Here is a 19,725-nt window from a genome sequence, read left to right on the forward strand (position 1 = left end):
GACTTCAGAATCAGTGTTTCCCAAACTTTTGACATGTGTACCCCTTCTATAATTTTCGTAACGCTGAGTACCCCTCGTACTCATGAGAACGTAGAATTAGGCGCAGCTAAGCACGGTGCAGTGCATGTCCCCACCAAACTCCGGTGCAACGCGTACCCCTGGGGGTATGCGTACCACACAAGCATCTCCCCCACCGAGGACAGCCTCCCAGTTAAATGAGCCCGTGGAGAGAGCTGGTCTGAAATGGCACGCTTTTTCCTTTGGATCTGCTATTACTAAATCCCTGGGAGACCAGAGGGGGAAATCTGGTAAAGACACCAAAACTCTAAGGAGTTGAAAAGCTAAAAGTCCCAAGAGGTGGAAGGATAATAAGGAACAGTGTTAATCCATAGCATCAACTCTTTTAGCTCCATTTGGATGTAAGCTTGTGTTTTATCATCATTGGATATATATGTTTTATCTACTATGTAGGGTGTTTGAATTGTTCAAAAGGATCAGCTATACTAAATTTGTAACTGGTATTTATGTTTAAGGCAGTTTAATCAAGTGTTACTGTTTGAATACGAGAGAGATTTTCAATGTTTTATTGAATATGAGTTTAATAAACAGAGCACTAACATTTACGTAGTGGTGCATATTCCTCTCAAACCCAGAGGTCCCTCAGACATTAAGCAGTCTAACACAACACACACAAAAAGATCACTGGATTTTAAAATACAATTCTAGAATTATTGTAAAACTACTTTTAGAGGCAAATTCGCAGTTCTCTCGACTTCATTCTTTCGTCATTTTAAGACTCTCAGTGGTACAACAAAAGATATGTCCATTTGAAACTTTTTCAATAGTCAATTTAAAAAAAAAAAAAAAAAAAAAAAAGACAGCTGGCCTAGTGACAGGACTGGAATTGTTAGGCTGAAACATTTGGCGGAATCAGTAATGCCTTAAGCTCCCAAAGTAACCAAAAGGAAGTCAAGCAAAAGCTATTACCCCACTTCATTGAGGTACTATTTGTGGCTTCTCCAACTGCACTTTGAGAGTAATCTCAAGGTATTTTCGAAAATAGAAATTAGACGTGGGTGACAAAGCACTGAGGTTGGTGCTAGAGGGAGGGATTCTGTGCACCCAGGTGCCTCCACTTAACAGCTAATGTGTCATCACGCCAGCCATGGTCACCTCTGTACTGCCGCCCTCAATCCGTCACTATGTTCAAATATCAGTGTGTACAAGTGCAAAGGATTATTATAATAATGTTTTCTGAGAGTTAAAGTTCGTATGAAAAGCAAGAAAATGCCTCGAATCCAAAAAAAAAGTTGGGTATAAACTAAATATAAGAGTGATTACAATCTCAGTTTCCTTAACAACAACAAAACTAGTAGTACCAGAATTATGCTTTTTATTCGTATTCCTTGTTTCAAGGAGTCATGGTAGATTTCACAGTACAGAGAGCACTTGTGGCACAAGGTATCACAGAATCAAGACATGCACGGAACATGCTGAGCCCCAGCACCTCCCTCCGAGTCCTGGAGGCGTGGTAGCTCTAGAAAACCCAATTAGAGGGGGGAGGGGGTTACCAGTGAAATGAGAACCCCAAGTCAAGGCTTTGCTTTGGGCTTGGGCTACTTGTTATTTGGATCAGTTTTTCCCTGGCATGTCCAGGCAGCCGGAGAAAAGCTCGTTCCCAGGAAACCCTGACTGACGTGGAAGCGGCCAGCAGAGAAGACCCATCTGGGTGAGCATTCAGCACGTTTAGAGTGCTCTGGATCCAGAGGGGTGCGACACGCTCCTCCCTGGAGGGAGCTCACCCTACCCTTCTCAGTTAGCTTTGGAGGCCAAGGGTCTCTAACTCCGTTAGTAATTCAGCATGGCTTCACTGTTGTCTATTCTGTGCCAGGCCCTGTGTTGGGTCAGAGGACAGAGAGGACTCAAGAGTCCTAAACAGGGAAATGTGATAGAAAAGCATTTGTTCTAAGAGGACACAGTGAGGAGTCAGACTTGGCCCTCAAGGAGTTCACAGCCTAGCAGAGGCCTAGAGGGCACAGCAGGCAATAGCGCAGGGCAGCCTGCGGTAAGGCCCCAGGAAGGCTCAGACTGTGCGCTGTGGCAGCACAGGAGGACACGACACCTACTGAATAATGCAGTGGGAAAATTCACGTCCTCAAGAAGCCTGAGCAATTTAATGTGGCCCAAGTGAGAGTCCTGGGGCAGAGGCGGGGCAGCCTCAGGGTGGCCTCTGTGAGTCCCTCGGGCTGCCCCACAGGCAGGCTGCAAGGCCTCTTACCTAGGGCTGTAGCTACATGATACCCTGTGGATATCTGAGGGGAGACTGGCGACTAGGAAAAACTGATCCAAATAACAACAAGAGCCAAACAACAAAGGCCCAAGGTAAATATTAGGAGCCTGCTGAGGAGTGAGGAACCAGGAGTTAGGGAGCATGCGCAGGAGCAGCAGGTTGAACAGATAGGTACCTATCAGCAGGAGGAGGCCACTCACTACCGGTGCTCTCTTGCACTTCCAGTGGAGGTGTTGGGGGGCACCTTTGCTAGATGGATACTTACTAAGGGTTCAAGGACAGGATGGGGTATCCGGGAGCAAAGGTCCACAGCCTATGCAGTCCTCTCTTCATGTCTCTGTATCAGAGGCCTTCAGTCTTTCCTCTTTTCTTCACAGCTGCCATCACCTGCCCTCTCTTTTCATGCTACCAACCTGAAAGGGCTGGAATGGGCTTAGTTAGGACACCAGCATCACGGGGTCGGTCCCAGGGCCCTGAAGATCTGGGTAATTGGCACAAACAGAGTTGAGTGCCTACGGTGGTTTTTGCTGGTCAAGTAGAGCCAGCTTACAATTACCGGGCTGGGGAGGAATTTTCCTGCCGCCTGCGCAGGCCTCTCTCCGTTCCCACGTTTCTGGGAACAGCTCCAGCCGGTTATCATTTCTTCACAGCCCTACCACCTACACAGCCCTCCAGCTTGGCCTCATGTCCGTCTGTCCTTTCTCTCTCCAAAGGTGCCAGGACTTCTACCTGCTATTCTTTTTCTTCACAGCTGCCATCACCCATCTGTTCCTCTCTAATCCTCATTCCGGGTTATGCCTGCCCCAAACCTCCTTTCTTGCTAGTCCTAAAACGTGCATATAGGCCCTTTGCCTATTAAGGGAATTTCTCTCTAAGGAGAAGCAAACATGAGGCAAAGGCGAAGGAGAAAGGGGAGGGCAATTTAGAGGTGGGTAAGTCTTTAGGAATACCCATACAGGACATCTGCGGTCCCCACTGGCATGTGACTGAAGTCCCTCCCTTCTTGGATAGTCCCAAGAAGTCCTGATATTCTCATTCTCTCCCCATTAAGCCCCGATGCAGAGCTTCGCCATCCTGCCTATTTCTACCCATTCAGAGTACAGTGCTCAGGAAAGCTTTGACGAACAAGATCTCAGGAGGGGGTTGCCCTTTCAATCCTCCCCTACACCACTCTGCCCACCTCACCCCACCTGCCTCCACGTGCCAACTTGACAATGGGCTTGACAGTGGCCTTCACATAAAAAAGTAGAGATAAGTAATCATTATTTCACCCTACATGCCAGGCTAATTGTAGCCTTTAATAGGCAATGAGGAGCCACAAATTATTTTCAACCAGGGAATGGCAACAGAAAGCACCTTACATTATGCACAGGCACTCACGAAGTAGCTACATAAATGTATAAATGAGTGACTGATCATAGCGGACTACTGAGAAGGTACACAGGCCACCCTAAGACAATGGTTTAAGCTAAATACGAAGGAGGTGAAGGTAATCCCTCCTTTCCTCCTATAGGACTTCTCCACCGTCTGATGGATGCATCCTAGACTATGCTCTACCACTAAGACTTGCTCTCTGGGCCATTACCTAGCACCACATATACAGGGTAGGACAAAGTTCTGAGTACATGAAACACAGTTATTTTTGTACTATTATTTATTAATTATTGTATTATTTTCCATATGAACAACTATAAATCTACTTTTGTCCCACCCTGTATTTAGCTGATATACTGATTTAAGAGGGACAAAAAACAAACAGCTCATGCTAACAGGCTACGAGGGAAACAACCTAAAATAAGAGCAACTAACCTGGTATCATCTGGGAGACCCAGGATTAGTAAAGTTGAGCCCCAAAACTATTAGACAAGGTCATCTCACTTCACAAACAGTGACTTCAGTAGATCCAAACAGGCCAGATTCAGTGGTTTGGAGGGTCCGAGACCTTCCTAAGGGCGAAGAGTTTCTCCGCTGGCAAATAGAGTGGCTGAGCCAGGACAATATTCTAAGAAAAACAAACTTAGGGGGAACCTAGCAGCCTGGACAAGCCCTGGGGCAGATGACTCCAGGCACCAAGATAATGATCTATAGATCTGCAACTCAGAGCCCAACATCTACTAACTATCCCACCAACTGCATTTAAAAAAAATTTTCTCCTTCTTCCAGCCTCATAAACTGTGAACTCCTTGAGGGCAGAAGTTTTGTCCAAAGTTTGAAAGTCCTAAATCATGTCTTTTTCTCATCAGGAACCATCCTAATAAATGAACTTTAGTTTGTCTTTCATAGAAATGTCATCAGAAACGATATGGACTACTGGTATTGAGCCTTTCATTTTCTCCCTAGGAAGTACTGCTTTTTGGATACGTAAGCACAGGTTGAGCAGAGTTGCAAAGCTAAGAAGGTAGGTGACCTCATGATTCTGTTTTGCCCAAGTCTTCTTGGAAGCCGATAGAGTTCGTCTATTACTGATCATCCAGATCCTTTATGACATGACACTTGCTTAGAACCTCACACTTGGATAAGCAGTGAGTCATTTGAAAAGATGAGTCCTATGGTTTCCATTTTGATACCAGGGTCCTATGCAGCCAGGACTTGATGATCCTGCAGCCATCAGGCCCTCTGCCTTCCTGAGGGATAGGAAGAAGGGAGATCACAGCCAACCCTCTCATTTTACAGATGGAGACCTGAGGCCCAGAGAGTTCAAGTTCCTAGAGCCAGCCATGGCAGATCCAAGACCATATCACCGTCTCCCAATTTACACAGTTCAGTGCTATTTCGGCTATAGTTCATTATCTTGAAGAGGAGAAAAAAAGGTAGGGAGCAAAATATTATATTTTGCGGTTCCCTGTAGGCTTCCGTAACCTCTGTTATCCTGGCCTCTGTGATCCTGGCCATGGTTGCCTTCTAATGGCTTCCTTCTGTGGAAAGTCAGATCCTAAGCCAATTAGTTTTGAATTGGGTCAGAGTCCCTACCAGGGCAGGTGCACTCACCTTGCACATGGCTCAGGATCTCTTGGTCTGTAAACAAGCGGAAGGCAATCTGCTCACACTCCCGCCTGATCCCACACTCAAACAAACACCCGAACAAGCCCTCCTCCAGGGCAGCCAAATCAGAGTAGCCACAGGGCCCGCAGTGCAAGATCCAGGGGGAGGACCAGCAGGCAGCATCCAAGGGGGTCCGGTTGACGTAGATGCCTAGGTTAACCCTCCGTTTCTTACTGGTTGGGTGGGAGTACAAGAGCCATGATTCTGTCAGTGTCCCAGCTTCCTCCTGCTCTGGCCTCGAACTGCCCAGCAGAGGGTTCTGCTGAAGGGCAGGATCATCTTTGCCATTAGGGTCCTGGTATTCACTTGGAAGCTCCAGGGGCTGGAAACTCACCACACTGCCCTGGCAGCCATGCGGGGGCTCACAGAGCTGTTGGCTCAGCGCTGGTTTCTGAAAACATTCACCATGATCAGTGCTCAGTGCCTCTGCCCGGCATTTGTTTGGGGTTCGGGCACTGCAATACAGCACAGGGTGGCCGGCCCTCCCAGTCACCTCTGCCACTTCGCACTCCACTGTCACCATGGGCTTAATGAGCCTGCCATGGTGCCACGTGGTCCCTAGGTCATCACTGTAGATCATCAGGGAATGAGGCCTGGCTTTACATGGTAGCCGGAAGCAAAAGAACCAGTAAGGGATGTAGTAGGTGTATGCAGGGATGATGAGCCTCCCGGATTTCAGCTGGATGCCATGACCCGGGCCCACAGCAAATGTGGCCCAGCGCTTAGCTTCTGGGCCAATGACCTCCTCAGTCAGGTCCCTCACGTTGCTCCATGAACAGCCAGAATCCCGACTGCTGATGCAGCAGAGGCGAGCAGCATTCCTGCCTGACAGAATCTGCTGACGCTCGCTGACATGGCCCTGCACACAAATGAAGAACAGGTACACACAGCCAGTGTTTCGCTCCCACACAGGACAGGGGTTCATGGTCCGATGCCCAGGTATCGTGGCTTCCATCAGTGGTATTAGTGGTCCCCACTAGACAAGAGTAAGGGAGAGAGAGCAGGAGTGAGAGACCAATAGGAAGACATGAGGTTCATTAAAAGCATTGGAACATTTCAGAGAAAATAAATAAACGGTATTAAAATCTATAAAATTGTGAAGGCCCAACTATTCACTTAATTTTCATGCTATCCCCTCTGTCCAAAACATTCTTCCTCACTTTGTCTAGATACCCAAATAAATGGTATCAAAACTCACCTCCTGTCTTTCTCTTTGTATATACAAAACACTTAAGCAATTATTATATAACACATTTTTATGTGACTGGCTCCTTCCCTAAACTATGAATCTTTTTGGAGTAGAAACCAAATTATTCCAATTTTGTATCTCCAGTGCTCAGTACATGATAGGAGCTACATAAATATTTTTTAAAAGAAAGGACTCGCCTCCAAAATAAATAAATAAATAAAAAGAAAAAAGAAAAAGAAAAGAAGCACAAAGCAAGACAGACAAACATGGAAAATTTAGGAGAGTGGGGAAATTACTGTACTGGGCAAGCTAGTCATTGGAAAGTCAGAAGCTTAGCCATTCTTAGTAGCTGAGAGGAGAAAATTATTTGGACCAGATATGTCTAAAATAAAGTTTATATGAAGCTAGAAGAAACAGTAAACTAAAGATAAAAGCACTAGAATCCAAATTATATCATCCAGCTGCAGCAATGGAATATAAACAAGCTGAGGCTTGACAGAAATGTAAAATGAGTCTTGGATTTAAAAGTCTGGATGGAGAAACATGATTAAAGAACAAATGTAATAGCCAACAAGCATATGAAAAAATACTAAATATTAATAATTAGGAAAGTGCAAATAAAATCTACAATGCCCAGAGGCTCATATCCATTAAGGTGACTACTATCAAAATAATACAAAATGTGTGTTGGCAAGGATATAGAGAAACTGGAAGCCTTGTGCACTATTGATGTGGAAAACGGTATGGAGGAATCTCAATAAATTAAAAATACAATTACCATATAACCCAGCAATTCCACTTGTAGGTATATATCCTAATAATTGAAAGCAATGTCTCAAAGACATATTTGCATACCATGTTCATAGAGCATTATTCACAATAGCCAAAAAAATGGGAGCAACCCAAGTGTCCAACAACAGAATGAATAAACAAAGTGGATAAGCCAATCAATGGATAAATATACAATGAAATATTTAGTCTTTACAAAGAAGGAAATCCTCCCATATACTACAAAATGAACCTTGAGGATATTATTCTAAATTAGTGATTTTTAACCTTTTTCATCCCATGGCACACAAAAACTAATTACTAAAATTCTGCAGTACACAGAAAAAATATACTTTTTGCAAATCTGACAAAAAACAGGTTTAATTTTGATTCATTCACATCAGACAACTATTGTTGGGTTGGCTGTTGTTATTTTTAAAGTTGACAATGTACGGGGAAAAAGGTCAGTGTCCCCGACTAAATAGTCAGGTATTGCATGCTTTAAAAATTCACTGCTTAAATTTTTGAATTTTTGAATTTTTGAAAATCACTGCTCTAAATGAAATAAGTCATCATAGAAAGACAAATACTGCATATGAGATACCTAAAATAACCAAACTCAGAAACAAAGTAGTATAATGGTTATTAGAGACTGATGGGGGGATGAGTTGTTCAATGTGTAAGGAACTGCTGTCAGACACAATGACAAAGTTTTTTTTTTTATATATATATATATATTTTATTGATTTTGTACAGATAGGAAGGGAGAGAGATAGAGAGTCAGAAACATCGATGAGAGAGAGTCATCGATCAGCTGCCTCTTGCACACCCCCCACTGGGGATATGCCCGCAACCAAGGTACATGCCCTTGACCGAATCGAACTCGGGACCTTTCAGTCCCCAAGCCGACGCTCTATCCATTGAGCCAAACCGGTCTCGGCGCAATGACAAAGTTTTAAAAAGATCTGTTGCGCTGAAACCGGTTTGGCTCAATGGATAGAGCGTCAGCTTGGGGACTGAAAGGTCCCAGGTTCGATTCTGGTCAAGGGCATGTACCTTGATTGCGGGCATGTCCCCAGTAGGGGTTGTGCAAGAGGCAGCTGATTGATGACTCTCTCATCAATGTTTCTAACTATCTCTCTCCCTTCCTCTCTGTACAAAATCAATAAAATATATTTTAAAAAATAAAAAATAAAAAGATCTGTTGCACAATAATTTGCATACAGTTAACAATACCACAATGTACACTTAAAATGATTAAGATGGAAAATTTTGTTAGGTGTATTTTACTACAATTAAAAGTTTTCGTGTTTGTTTTTTTTAAAAAAAAAAATGTGAAAAAGACTTGGAAGTTTTAGCTACTTAATATTTATTAGTCCCCTTGTGCACTGCTGGTGGGAATGCAGACTGGTGCAACCACTGTGGAGAACAGTATGGAGTTTCCTCAAAAAACTGAAAATGGAACTCCCATTTGACCCAGTAATCCCTCTCCTAGAAATATATCCCAAGAAACTAAAAACACCAATCAGAAAGGATATATGCACCCCTATGTTCATAGCAGCACAATTTACAATAGCTAGGATTTGGAAACAGCCTAGGTGCCCGTCAGCAGATGATTGGATCAAAAAACTATGATACATCTACACAATAGAATACTATGCTGCCATAAAAAAGAAGGAATTCTTATCATTTGCAGCAACCTGGATGGAATTAGAGAACATCATGCTGAGCGAAATAAGCCAATCAATGAAAGAGAAACACCACATGACCTCACTCATTTATGGATAATAAAGAAATTATAAACTGATGAACCAAAAGATAGATATAGAGACAGTAAAGCAACAAGCAGACTGTCAAATTACAGTGGGGAGGGTAGGGAGATATGGGGGAGATAAGAGATCAACCGAAGGACTTGTATACATGCATGTAAGCAAAACCAATGGACGAAAAACTCTGGAGAGGAAGGGCATGTATGAGACGGGGGGCATTGGTAAGATATGTACACAGATAATAATTTAATAAAAAAAAATAAGAAAAAAAATATTTATTAGTCAACTGTGTTATGTAGGATCAAAAAGTAAATGCTACTTACCTTAGGATGCATGAAAAGGATACAAGATGGGATAGCCATCTCATTGGTGGGGTGGCTCTATCCTTGGGGTCTAAGTTCAATTCGGAATACCGTTCTTTTAAAAGGACTCTAACATCCCAGAGTAATCAGTTTTCAAGGGCCCAGAAACCAAATCCAGACCGTGACCTAAGAAGACACTAAAGAACTCAAGCTGTGAGTCCCCAACATAGAAAGCTCAGTGGGCATGAATACCCACTTTCAGGTATCTCCAAGAGCAGTCTCAGCAGACGGGACTTTATTACGCACAGACTGACAACCCCAGGAGGCCGAACAAGACCAACGGGTAATTATAGAGGCGTATGGATCATCTCATCCTCCAAACAAAAGCTAACAGTAGCCACAGGATGAATTCCTGATTTGAGGAGTAAGCGGAACCTTTATAGAAGATGACTAACGTTGACTTACTACCATGTAACTGCTATTATTAATCACATTTTGCAGATGATGAAACAGAAGACAGTCAAGTATTCTCGGTCACAGAGCCAATAAATAGTAGGTCTTGCCTGACTACAAAGCCATGCTCTTAGCCACTAAGCTAATAGTAGCTACCAATGGATTACAGATTTCTACACTGGAAAAGAAGTTGGGCTTATGACTCTTCTAATTTCAAGATTCTACAACTGAGTTAATCAGAGAATAAAAATGAACATGAGGTAAGAAGAACAGCAGTAGGAGAGATTGTTGTTATCATACACCCTCCAATCCATTATCTGGTAGTTGTGGTCTGAAACAAGCTACCTACCTCGCAGAGCACCAGGATCCCTCATCAGCAATCCTGGGCTAACAATGTCTACTTTTTTTGGTGACTTAGAAAGATAAGAGAGAATGTGAATGAAAAGTACATATGAACCACGGAGGCCTCTAGAGTTAGAGATCAAATCTGAAGCCTGCTTCTACTCCTTTATTGTAGCTGTGTGACCTTGAGCAATGAAGGCAAACTCTTTGAGCCTGTTTCCTCATCTGTAAAATGTGACCGACAATTCCTGTCACAGTGGCCGAGGGACCAATGTGTCCCTGACACACAGTAAGTACTCAGTGAGAGGCATTGCTTTCACTGTTTTTTCCTCTTTAACTCTGACACAGGCTTTTTCTTGCACTGGTGGGAAAAGACACAAGAGCAAATATGGAGAGAAACTGAGGCCCAGGCCCAGATCTGGGATGAGTCACCTGTACTGTGTGCCCCGTCCTTAACCCTCGTCTCAGCACCAGGTGGAGCGCATCCTCATCCCTGCTTGTGGAGCGCTTCTCTGCAAAGGCCAGGAAGGTGTACTTGGGGGGGATGTAGAGCAGGGCTGGGATCCGGTAGGTGACCCCCCCCTTCTCTTCCTGCTGGAACAGGGGGTTGTTGAAGGAGCACGACGTTACTTCTTCCATGATCTCTGCAGGGAGAGGAGGCAGCTCAATGTGTATCCATATCCAAATGCTGGCTTGTACACAAGTTCTGTTCTATCATTCCATTTCTGGAGATCACTGAGAGGCAGAGTTTATTTTTCTTAATATAAAAATAACATTATGGTCCCAACCGCACAAAGCAAGCAATACACATTCTTATTTAACACATCTATCCTCCAGACTCTGTGGGAATTCTATTGTACATGGCCTGCGCCATGTGGGTCTCTCCGGAGATTCCGCTTCTGCTTCTGCCAAGCATCCAGGGACATTACCACCCAGATGGCTTCTAATACCAATTTCTTGGCTTGGAGTTTTTAGACCATTTGGGTAACATATATACAAACAAACCCAAATCCATATGAGCAAATGCCTCTGTTTAAGAATTCTCTGGGGAAACTTTTCCCCTCTCTTTGAAATTGGATAAAAGGCAATCTTCTTTGTCATCTCTGCATCAGAAGCAACTTTTTTCCTAGTCCATCCACCCAATCAGAAAATGTCGATTTTCATGGGACATGATTTCATGCAAGGATCTCTGTGACAACCAAAGTCTAGACCATGCAGGCCCATAGTTTCATTCACGGTAACATGTCTATTAAAGCCAAGCTTCTAGGTAAGACCAGCAAGCATCCAGGACTGCTGAGGTCAGGTTACGGGACTAACTACCCTGGTTTTCAGTTTACTCTTGGTTTTTCGGCCCCTGGGGATTTCTCTTACTTTCTTGAAAATTCAGCTATATTTTTTATAGTTTATCCACCATTTTACAGGTTATATAGCTGGCCATAATCCTGAAAATGGAAGTCGCAAGATACATTTCTCAAAAAAAATCAGGAGTTTTACTTTTCAGAGGCCCAAAAAACGAATTAAGCCAGTTACACAGAACCAGGCTTAACATTTTTTTTCTCTCTCACCTGTCATCCATGCCCTAGCTTATAAATAATTTATAAAAATTACCAGACTGTAAGAACAAGGCCTGTAAGACCACATTCATTCATTTATTTAATAAATATTTCGGTGTGCCTACTCTAAATTAGGCCATATGGTAGGTGCTGAGGAGATAGAACTCAGAGGCTCCTGCCCTCAAGAAACCCACACCCTAGTGAGGGAGAGACATAAACACGGACAATCACACCACCATGTAATGAGAGCACGTAGGAAATAGAAAAGGGCAGCTGTCCACATTGAGGCTGCAGAGAATTTCTGGAGAGCTAACAACATAGCCAAGGGAGCTCCTGTCTCATATATCTTTACTAGAGGCCCAGTGCATGAATTCATGCATGGGGGAGGGGTGTCCCCTGGAAGGCCTGCAGAAACCCGCAGTCCAATGCTGCCTGTAGCTCCTACCTGCCGCTCCTACTCATCCAAGCCCCACTGTGCCTGCCATGTCCAATCAGTCCTGAATGGGAGAGGGGAGTGCTGTGTCTGGCACCCTCCCAAGGGGAGTGGCCTGCAGGATCGGGGCTCTTTGACATCCCCCGAGGGGTCCCGGATTGTGAGAGGGTGCAGGCCAAGCTAAGGGACCCTACCAGTGCACGAATGGGCCGGGGAGGGACCATGGGAGGGTTCCACAGTGTGTCTGGCTCATCTTGCTTGGTCCCAATAGGCCAGATCCCAGCAGTAAGCTGACTTACCAGTTGGAGCACCTGCCCCCTGGTTGTCAGTACATATCATAGCAAGCAGTTGAGCAACTTTAGCATATCATTAGCATATTACACTTTGATTGGTTCAGTTGTTCTGCCATCTATTTGCATATTACCCTTTTTATTATATAGGATATTCTTCTTTCAGATAGCCACATACCTCATTCCTTCACCTCCGTTCTAATGTCATCCAATGGGCAGTAGGAATATGTTTTATTCTCTGCTACACTTCTACACCTAGAACCATACTTGGTCACTGATAAGCACTAATATTTGTTGAGTGACTGAATGAATGGCTGAGCTGGATCTAAAAGGATAAATAGTGGTTTAGCCAATTGAAGGGTAGAATGGAGGCGGGCATGGAGAATGGATGTGAAAAATCTATAGGTGACAGAAAACAGTGAGCTGTGAGAAATCTCAGGAGTCCCGTATGACTATCCTGCTCAAAAGCTGAGAGCAGAGATGGGACTGAAGGGGTCAGCAGAGACCAGATCCTGGGAGCCTCTGATACCTTATTAAGGTGTTTATCCCACAGACAGAGAGCCACTTAAGAGTTTTTGGCAGAGGAATGGCATGATCAAGTATGCATTTTAGATCAATGTCTCAGGTAGCCCCGTGGTCAATGAACTGACGGGGAAAGTTACACTGCTTTTGGCTGCATCCTCTTAGTGTCAGTCAAGACAAACTTGCATCTATAGCTTATGAAAGATTCATTCAGTCACTATTTCTAAAGAGATGTGGGGAGGTGGTCTCCTGAGCCCAGAAGAAAAGCCTCCCTCCTCACTCCGATCTGGGCTCTCAATGGCACAGCTGAAAGGCCTGGTGAATAGTCTTCTCCCCAGACTAGGGCCTCTCTGTTCCCCACATGAGGCTCTCCTGCCAAGGAGAGGCAGGCTTTCTTTTAAGTAAAAATCAGTCCCTGGCCAAACTGGTATAAAGATTGAGAACACAGGAATTGGACCAGGCTAAGACTACACGACTTTCAGCATGTTATTTAACTTCTTTATCCTCATTTATAAAATCCAATACAGTGGCTGAGAGAATTAAGTAAAATATTATAGTTTAAGTGGCTGTCAAAGAGCCCATGACATAGTATGAGTTCAATATACGACAGTTACTATTTTTAGATTGTCAATCATCGCATATTCTAGTTTTATTCCTTGAAATCTGTGGATCATGATGATGATAATATCTGCAATTACAACTCCCCTTCTTAAAAGCATTTAAATCCCTCTGTGCCTCTGGGAGAGATACTTTAAATTCTTATAAGTTAACATTTCAATTCTGAGTTAATACTAACACTAATAATCATCAGTCAACACATCATTATTCGTTAACATTGAAACGAGAATTCTCTAGGCGATAAGAATGGAACACAGGAAGGCAGAGTGGTGTCCCTGCTTTATGTCTTTATTGTGAGACTTTGCGCTAGTCACTTCACTTAATCTCTCTAGGTCTTGGGTTCTTTGCTTGTAAAATATGGATAATAATAATACCTACCAAGATGATCAATATGAAGAACCACTGGAAAGTGCTTTATAAACTTTAAGGCCCCATAAAGAAAAGTCTTTATTGTAAATTTTGATTTTTTTACAATTTCACTTATGGCTTTGCTATCACTACAGCAATTATCGTCACTATCATTAGTTTTTCTTGCTATTAGGCTGATCGTGTTGATGACAATGTTAACATAGATGACAGCTCTGGCACTGACACCCAAACTATTTCACACAAACCATACCTATGCTGGGAACTACAGGTAGAGAAGAATCTGATCCAGTTCTGCTTTAGAGATGTTCATTTTAGCAGAGAATTCATATTATTAATTGCTGCTCCATAGGAACACCTTTCAGTGAAACCCTCCCTTACTGGGAGAGGATATTTGATGCTTAGTAGCAAATTGCTTTATTTTGGGGCCCATTTCCTCTTGTAATGGAGGTAAGACCACCTATTTCTCAGGCTGTAAGAACTCTAATTCCACAGGCTCCCAGTTAACCCTATGCAGCCGTCAGCCTCCAGTGAACCCTAGAAGGACACCTCCCTATCTCATTTATTCACTCTTTAAAAAACGAGTATTTGCTGAAACCGGTTTGGCTCAGTGGATAGAGCATCAGCCTGTAAAGGACCTAGGTTTGATCCCAGTCAAGGGCATTTACCAGCTGATTGATGATTCTCTCTCATCCATGTTTCTTTTTCTTTTTTCTTTTTTAATATACTTTATTGATTTTTTACAGAGAGGAAGAGAGAGGAATAGAGAGTTAGAAACATCGATGAGAATCATCGATCAGCTGCTTCTTGCACACCCCCTACTGGGGACCTGCCGGCAACCAAGATACATGCCCTTGACCGGAATTGAACCTGGGACCTTTCAGTCTGCAGGCTGACGTTCTATCCACTGAGCCAAACCGGCTTCGGCTCATCCATGTTCCTAACTATCTCTCTCCCTTCCTCTCTGTAAGAAATCAATAAAATATATATTTTTAAAAAACGAGTATTTTCTAAGGAGCACCCATCATGTATCAGGCTTCTGCAGATCCTGTAGGCCGAACCCTGCTCATAGTACGGATGACGAAGCTGAGGCCACGGAGAGGAGCAAACGGAAGCGAGGCCGCTCAAGGACCAGGAGCAAAGCCTGGACCAAGGCCCGCGTCTTCTTCCAAGTCCCCGCGCAGGGCTCCTGGCGGCCGCAGACCCCTCCCTCCCAAGCGAGGCTCGCGTCTCAGGGCCTTTCCTCCGCAATGCGCCAATGCGCAGGTTTACGTCTGGCTTTGGCGGGAGGAAAACAGAACCAGAACCAGCCCCGAACACTGGGAGTATAAGTCAGAGATGCTAACGGACACAATACCCTCCTCCCAATATCGGAATTCCTGAGCCCAGATGGTGCTGCGACCCCGTCCCCACCGCCGCCCGCCCCACTCCCCGGGACCCCCGCCCCCCAGGCCCGCTCCCCGGGGACCCCCGTCCCTCAGGCCCGCTCTCGGGGGACCCCCGCCCCCCAGGCCCGCTCTCAGGGGACCCCCGCCCCCCAGACCCGCTCTCGGGGACCCCCGCCCCCCAGGCCCGCTCTCGGGGGACCCCCGCCCCCCAGGCCCGCTCTCAGGGGATCCCCGCCCCCCAGGCCCGCTCCCCGGGGACCCCCGACCCTCAGGCCCGCTCTCGGGGGACCCCCGCCCCCCAGGCCCGCTCTCAGGGGACCCCCGCCCCCCAGGCCCGCTCACCTGCGTAGGCCCTCGGCCCCCCGTTTCTCTCCGGGCTGCGGGGGCGCGGCGGCAGGCCCTTGGGGCTCGGGAACGGGGGCCTGGGAGACGGCCGCGGCTGGGGAGACGCAGGCAGGAGACAGCGCGGCTGCGGACAAGAAAACCAACCCCCAGAGTGAAGGGAGACGCGGAGGGGGAGTGGAGAGGCCGGAGGCGGGAGAGCCGGGAAGGACGCGCGGAGGCGCGGAGGCGCGGAGGCGGCTGAGGCCTGGGCCGTTGGCGCGGTTGGCAGCGCCCGGAGCCGGCCCCGCCCCCGCCCGGTGCTGCGGCCCCGCCCCCCGCCGCCGGCCTCCCGTCCCCGCTCTCTGTGGCCCCCAGCCCGGTCCCCGCCGCGGTGAAGAGCCTGACCCTTCTTCCTCTCCGACCACCTACCCCGGGACCGAGCTCAGCTCAGGCTTTCGGCCTGCCACGTCTCCCAAAGGCGGCGCAGCTCTGGCCCCGCCCCCTCCCTTCCTTTTCCTCCCCCGCCCCCTCCCCAGCTTTCCCTCCCCCTCTATTGGCGGGTGGGTATCACCGCCTAAAACTTCCCCGGACAGCCTGAGAGGCAAGCTAAGGTTCCGGCCCTCAGAGGGGGCTCCACTAAAAGGCCCAGAGAGCCAGAGGATTGGGCCACCCCTACTCAAAAAATAAAATGTAATGTTGAGAACCGCTAGCAGGGTCGCCTAAGACCATCGGAAAACCCAGATATTTACATTACGATTCATAACAGTAGCCAAATTACAGTTTTGAAGTAGCAGGGGAAATAATTTTATGGTTGGGGTCACCACAACACGAGGAACTGTATGTATTAAAGGGTCGCGGCATTAGGAAGGTTGAGAACCACTGACTTAGAAGAGTTGAAACCAGTCCTTATTTGGGAAAGACTGCCTAATGGCGATTAGTCCAACCTTCCTACACGCCTACACAACCAGCCAGCCTGGTGGCATTTGTCCTCCCCATAGGATGACTAAGAACTACAAGGGGAGGTGGGAGGTTCTGGAAGTTGTGACATGATGTGCATGAAAGTACAGGAGCTGAAAGCAGTGATTTTTTTTTTCCAATAGACTTCTCAGTAGATTAAAGGAAATGGCTATCAAATTGCGGTCAGAATCACCTAGTGGGGATGGCAAAACCAGTAATCAGACAAGTTTAGGGGGCTTACAACAGTTTGGGGGAGTTTACAATGCCATTCTCCTCTGAGAGAAAGGCTTCAGGGGCGATTCTTTTTTCAAATATTGTATCTTCAGCCATGTCAACCCAACAAAAGAATCCAGGTGGCTAAACCAGAATTAAATGTGAATACTTAAGGCCTCCTCTTGGTTAAGGTGCCATCTGCAGGGTGTGGCAACCAGATTGGCCTGGGGATGCTATTATGGCAAAGAAAACACACCCAGCAGCAGTCAGGGCATCAGAATACTGAATTTTCAAATTAAATCTATACAACGCTCCCCAATCCCTCATTCTGATCATTACTCTGTAAGCAACTATTGATATAATTAATTCTATGTCTTGACTGGAACATGAGACCCCCCCAAATATTTGGTTAAGCATTATTTTGGGTATGTCTGAGAGTGTTTCCGTATGAGATTTGAATCAGTGCTCTCAGCAAAGCAGACTGCCCTCTAAAATGCTGATGGGCTTTTATCCAATCTGTTGGAGGCCAGAATAGAACAAAAGTCTGGATAAGGTAGAATTCACTCTCTGCCTGTTTGCACCAGTCTTCTGCTTCTGAACTAGAACTTACTCCTGGTTTACAGGCTTTCTGACTCAAACTGGAACAATATCCTTGGGTCCCCTGGTTCTCTAGCTTCCAGAAGCAGATCATGGGACTTCTCCAACTCCATAATCCAGCCCATTCCTTATAACACATCTCTTTATATATAAACACACATATCCTATTTGTTATGTTTCTTCAGAGAAGTCTAACGTAGCAGTCAAGAGGAAGTGACAGCTTTCAATGGACAGCCATATTTAGTGACCAAACTGCCTTACCAGGATGAGGTTAGTCAGAAATCTTCCGAGTACATTTTTTAAATAGGCTGTTCCAACAGTCAACAATACTAAATTCCTATGGATGGGAGAGTTAAGGTCCTGCTGAAACGGGTTTGGCTCAGTGGATAGAGCATCAGCCTGCGGACTGAAAGGTCCCAGGTTCAATTCTGATCAAGAGCATGTACCTTGGTTGCGGGCACACCCAGTATAGGGGGTGTGCAAGAGGCAGCTGATCAATGATTCTCTCTCATCGATGTTTCTAACTCTCTATCCCTCTCTCTTCATCTCTGTAAAAAATCAATAATATATATTTTAAAGAATTAATTTTTAAAAAAGAGTTAAGGTCCATCGAATACCTTGACTGACAGCCACAGTTGCACCACTGTCCAACTGCATGTGATCAAGATAACCAAAAATATCAGACAGATTAGTTTGAAGACCAAAATAGTGTGGTTGGAGATGACTGAACTAGAAAAGCAACACTAACCTGAAAAACATGTCAACAGTGGTGAGGTACTGATGATAACCCCCACAGGGAGCCAAAGGTCTGATATAGCCAAACAGCCAAGAGTGGGTGACGGGCCATGCCCTGTGCTATGTGGTCTCACTCAAGGCTAGACAACAGGACTTTTGAAAGGAGTCACAGTCTGGCATGCAGCAGTAGCCTCTGCATAAAGAAACGTAAGTGTTTTACTTTGTGCCTAGGATACTAAGGTGAGTATAATGCCACGTCTGGTGTGATAGATCCAGGCAACAATGGTGACAATCTGAGTAGTACAGGCTCCATCAGCAGCAGCTTGATTCCAGTTGGTCTCATCAAATAACAGCCCCCACTGAGGGCATCTACATGAATGACCCAGACAATTCAATTAAAAGCAATAATTCATTTCTAGTTTGTGGTCCTGAAGAGGAGTGTCTTTGTTTTGACACTCTGTAGTCTTCCAAGTGGAATACTCGGTGCTCGTGACAGACTGCCTCTCCCAGGAGTTTCTCATTCTTCAGTGGGTCACTTTCAATAGCATTACAAACCAAATCCAGGCAGAGTACTATTCCATACTCATCACTGGTTCCCAGAAGAATCTGTCAAAAGGAACGCATCCCCAAAGGCTCAAAGCTCCCTTACAGTAGGCAAGGCCTATTGCAAAAAAAAATTTGAGACATTTATTCTTGTCTCTAAATGGATCTAAGGTTGACATGATAGAATATAGGATGTGGTTGGCTATGAGACAAACCAATAGTTGCCATTCTTCCTTAACAAGCATCATGCATGGCTGAAACCAGTTTGGCTCAGTGGATAGAGCATCGGCTTGCAGACTGAAAGGTCCCAGGTTTGATTCCAGTCAAGGGCATGTACCTTGGTTGCCGGCACATCCCCAGTAGGGGGTGTGCAAGAGACAGCTGATAGATGATTCTCTCTCATCGATGTTTCTAACTCTCTATTCCTCTCTCTTCCTCTCTGTAAAAAATCAATAAAATATATTTTAAAAAAAAACAAAAACAAGCATCATGCATTATCTCAGTAATTTTCTCGTTTCTTTCAATAAAGAGTTTTTAAAAAGTGAAGATAATATGTTTATATATGTAAAAGAAAAAGGTATATCCAAGTATGCAAAACCAAGAAATTATCTTGGAGAGGGTTCTTACCTATCCACAAACACAAGTCTTGGGACCCCCGTGTCTAACAATAACTCTAACTCCTTCAATGTGAAAATACCATTATCCAATTACACTCTTTCAAAAGCTGACAGAAGAGCTTACAGAATAGAACTACCATCTAAAAACAGTTGTGGGGGTAGAGGGCCCTAGAAGCTGAGAGAATTACATGACTCACCCAGCTTGTGAGGAATAAAACTCCCACCTGTTGATGTTCCACACCACTCAGTGTGACACTAGATAGGGGGCCACATTCCCAAGTCAAAGAGCAAATTATGATAAGCATGATGTTTTATAAAGTGAATAAGGTTTTAGGTACTAGGTTCAGCGAGAATTATACTTTTGTAAGGACAGAGAGACAATATCTTTAGAGCTCACAGGATCTAGGCAAGTGC

At 45.2% G+C, this 19,725-nt stretch overlaps 1 protein-coding gene across 2 annotated transcripts; it reads right to left on the minus strand.

Moving 5' to 3' along the window:
- Positions 1–1,376: 1,376 nt before the first annotated feature.
- NEU3 (neuraminidase 3) lies at positions 1,377–16,172 on the minus strand. Of its 2 annotated transcripts, none has more exons than XM_084893414.1 (4): positions 16,079–16,172; positions 15,668–15,794; positions 10,588–10,799; positions 1,377–6,308 (listed from the first exon to the last, which is right to left on the minus strand). In XM_084893414.1, exons 3-4 carry the CDS (start codon positions 10,792–10,794, stop codon positions 5,232–5,234), a joined length of 1,284 nt encoding a protein of 427 aa, XP_084749540.1. In that variant the 5' UTR covers positions 10,795–10,799; positions 15,668–15,794; positions 16,079–16,172; the 3' UTR covers positions 1,377–5,231. The 2 variants fall into 2 exon arrangements, with proteins under 2 accessions (XP_084749540.1, XP_084749541.1); XM_084893415.1 differs by lacking the exon at positions 16,079–16,172 and adding an exon at positions 16,055–16,073.
- Between the last annotated feature and the right edge of the window lie 3,553 nt (positions 16,173–19,725).

Source organism: Pipistrellus hanaki (assembly GCF_964339955.1).
Source record: "Pipistrellus hanaki genome assembly, chromosome: 9".
Classification (NCBI taxonomy): Eukaryota; Metazoa; Chordata; class Mammalia; order Chiroptera; family Vespertilionidae; genus Pipistrellus; species Pipistrellus hanaki.

Coding starts and splice junctions, on each gene's coding strand:
- NEU3 (XM_084893414.1), bottom strand. CDS start 10,794: ATGGAAGAAGTAACGTCGTGCTCCTTCAACAACCCCCTGTTCCAGCAG. Junction 6,309..10,587: donor GGACGGGGCACACAGTACAG/GTGACTCATCCC, acceptor ACTCTTGTCTAG/TGGGGACCACTAATACCACT.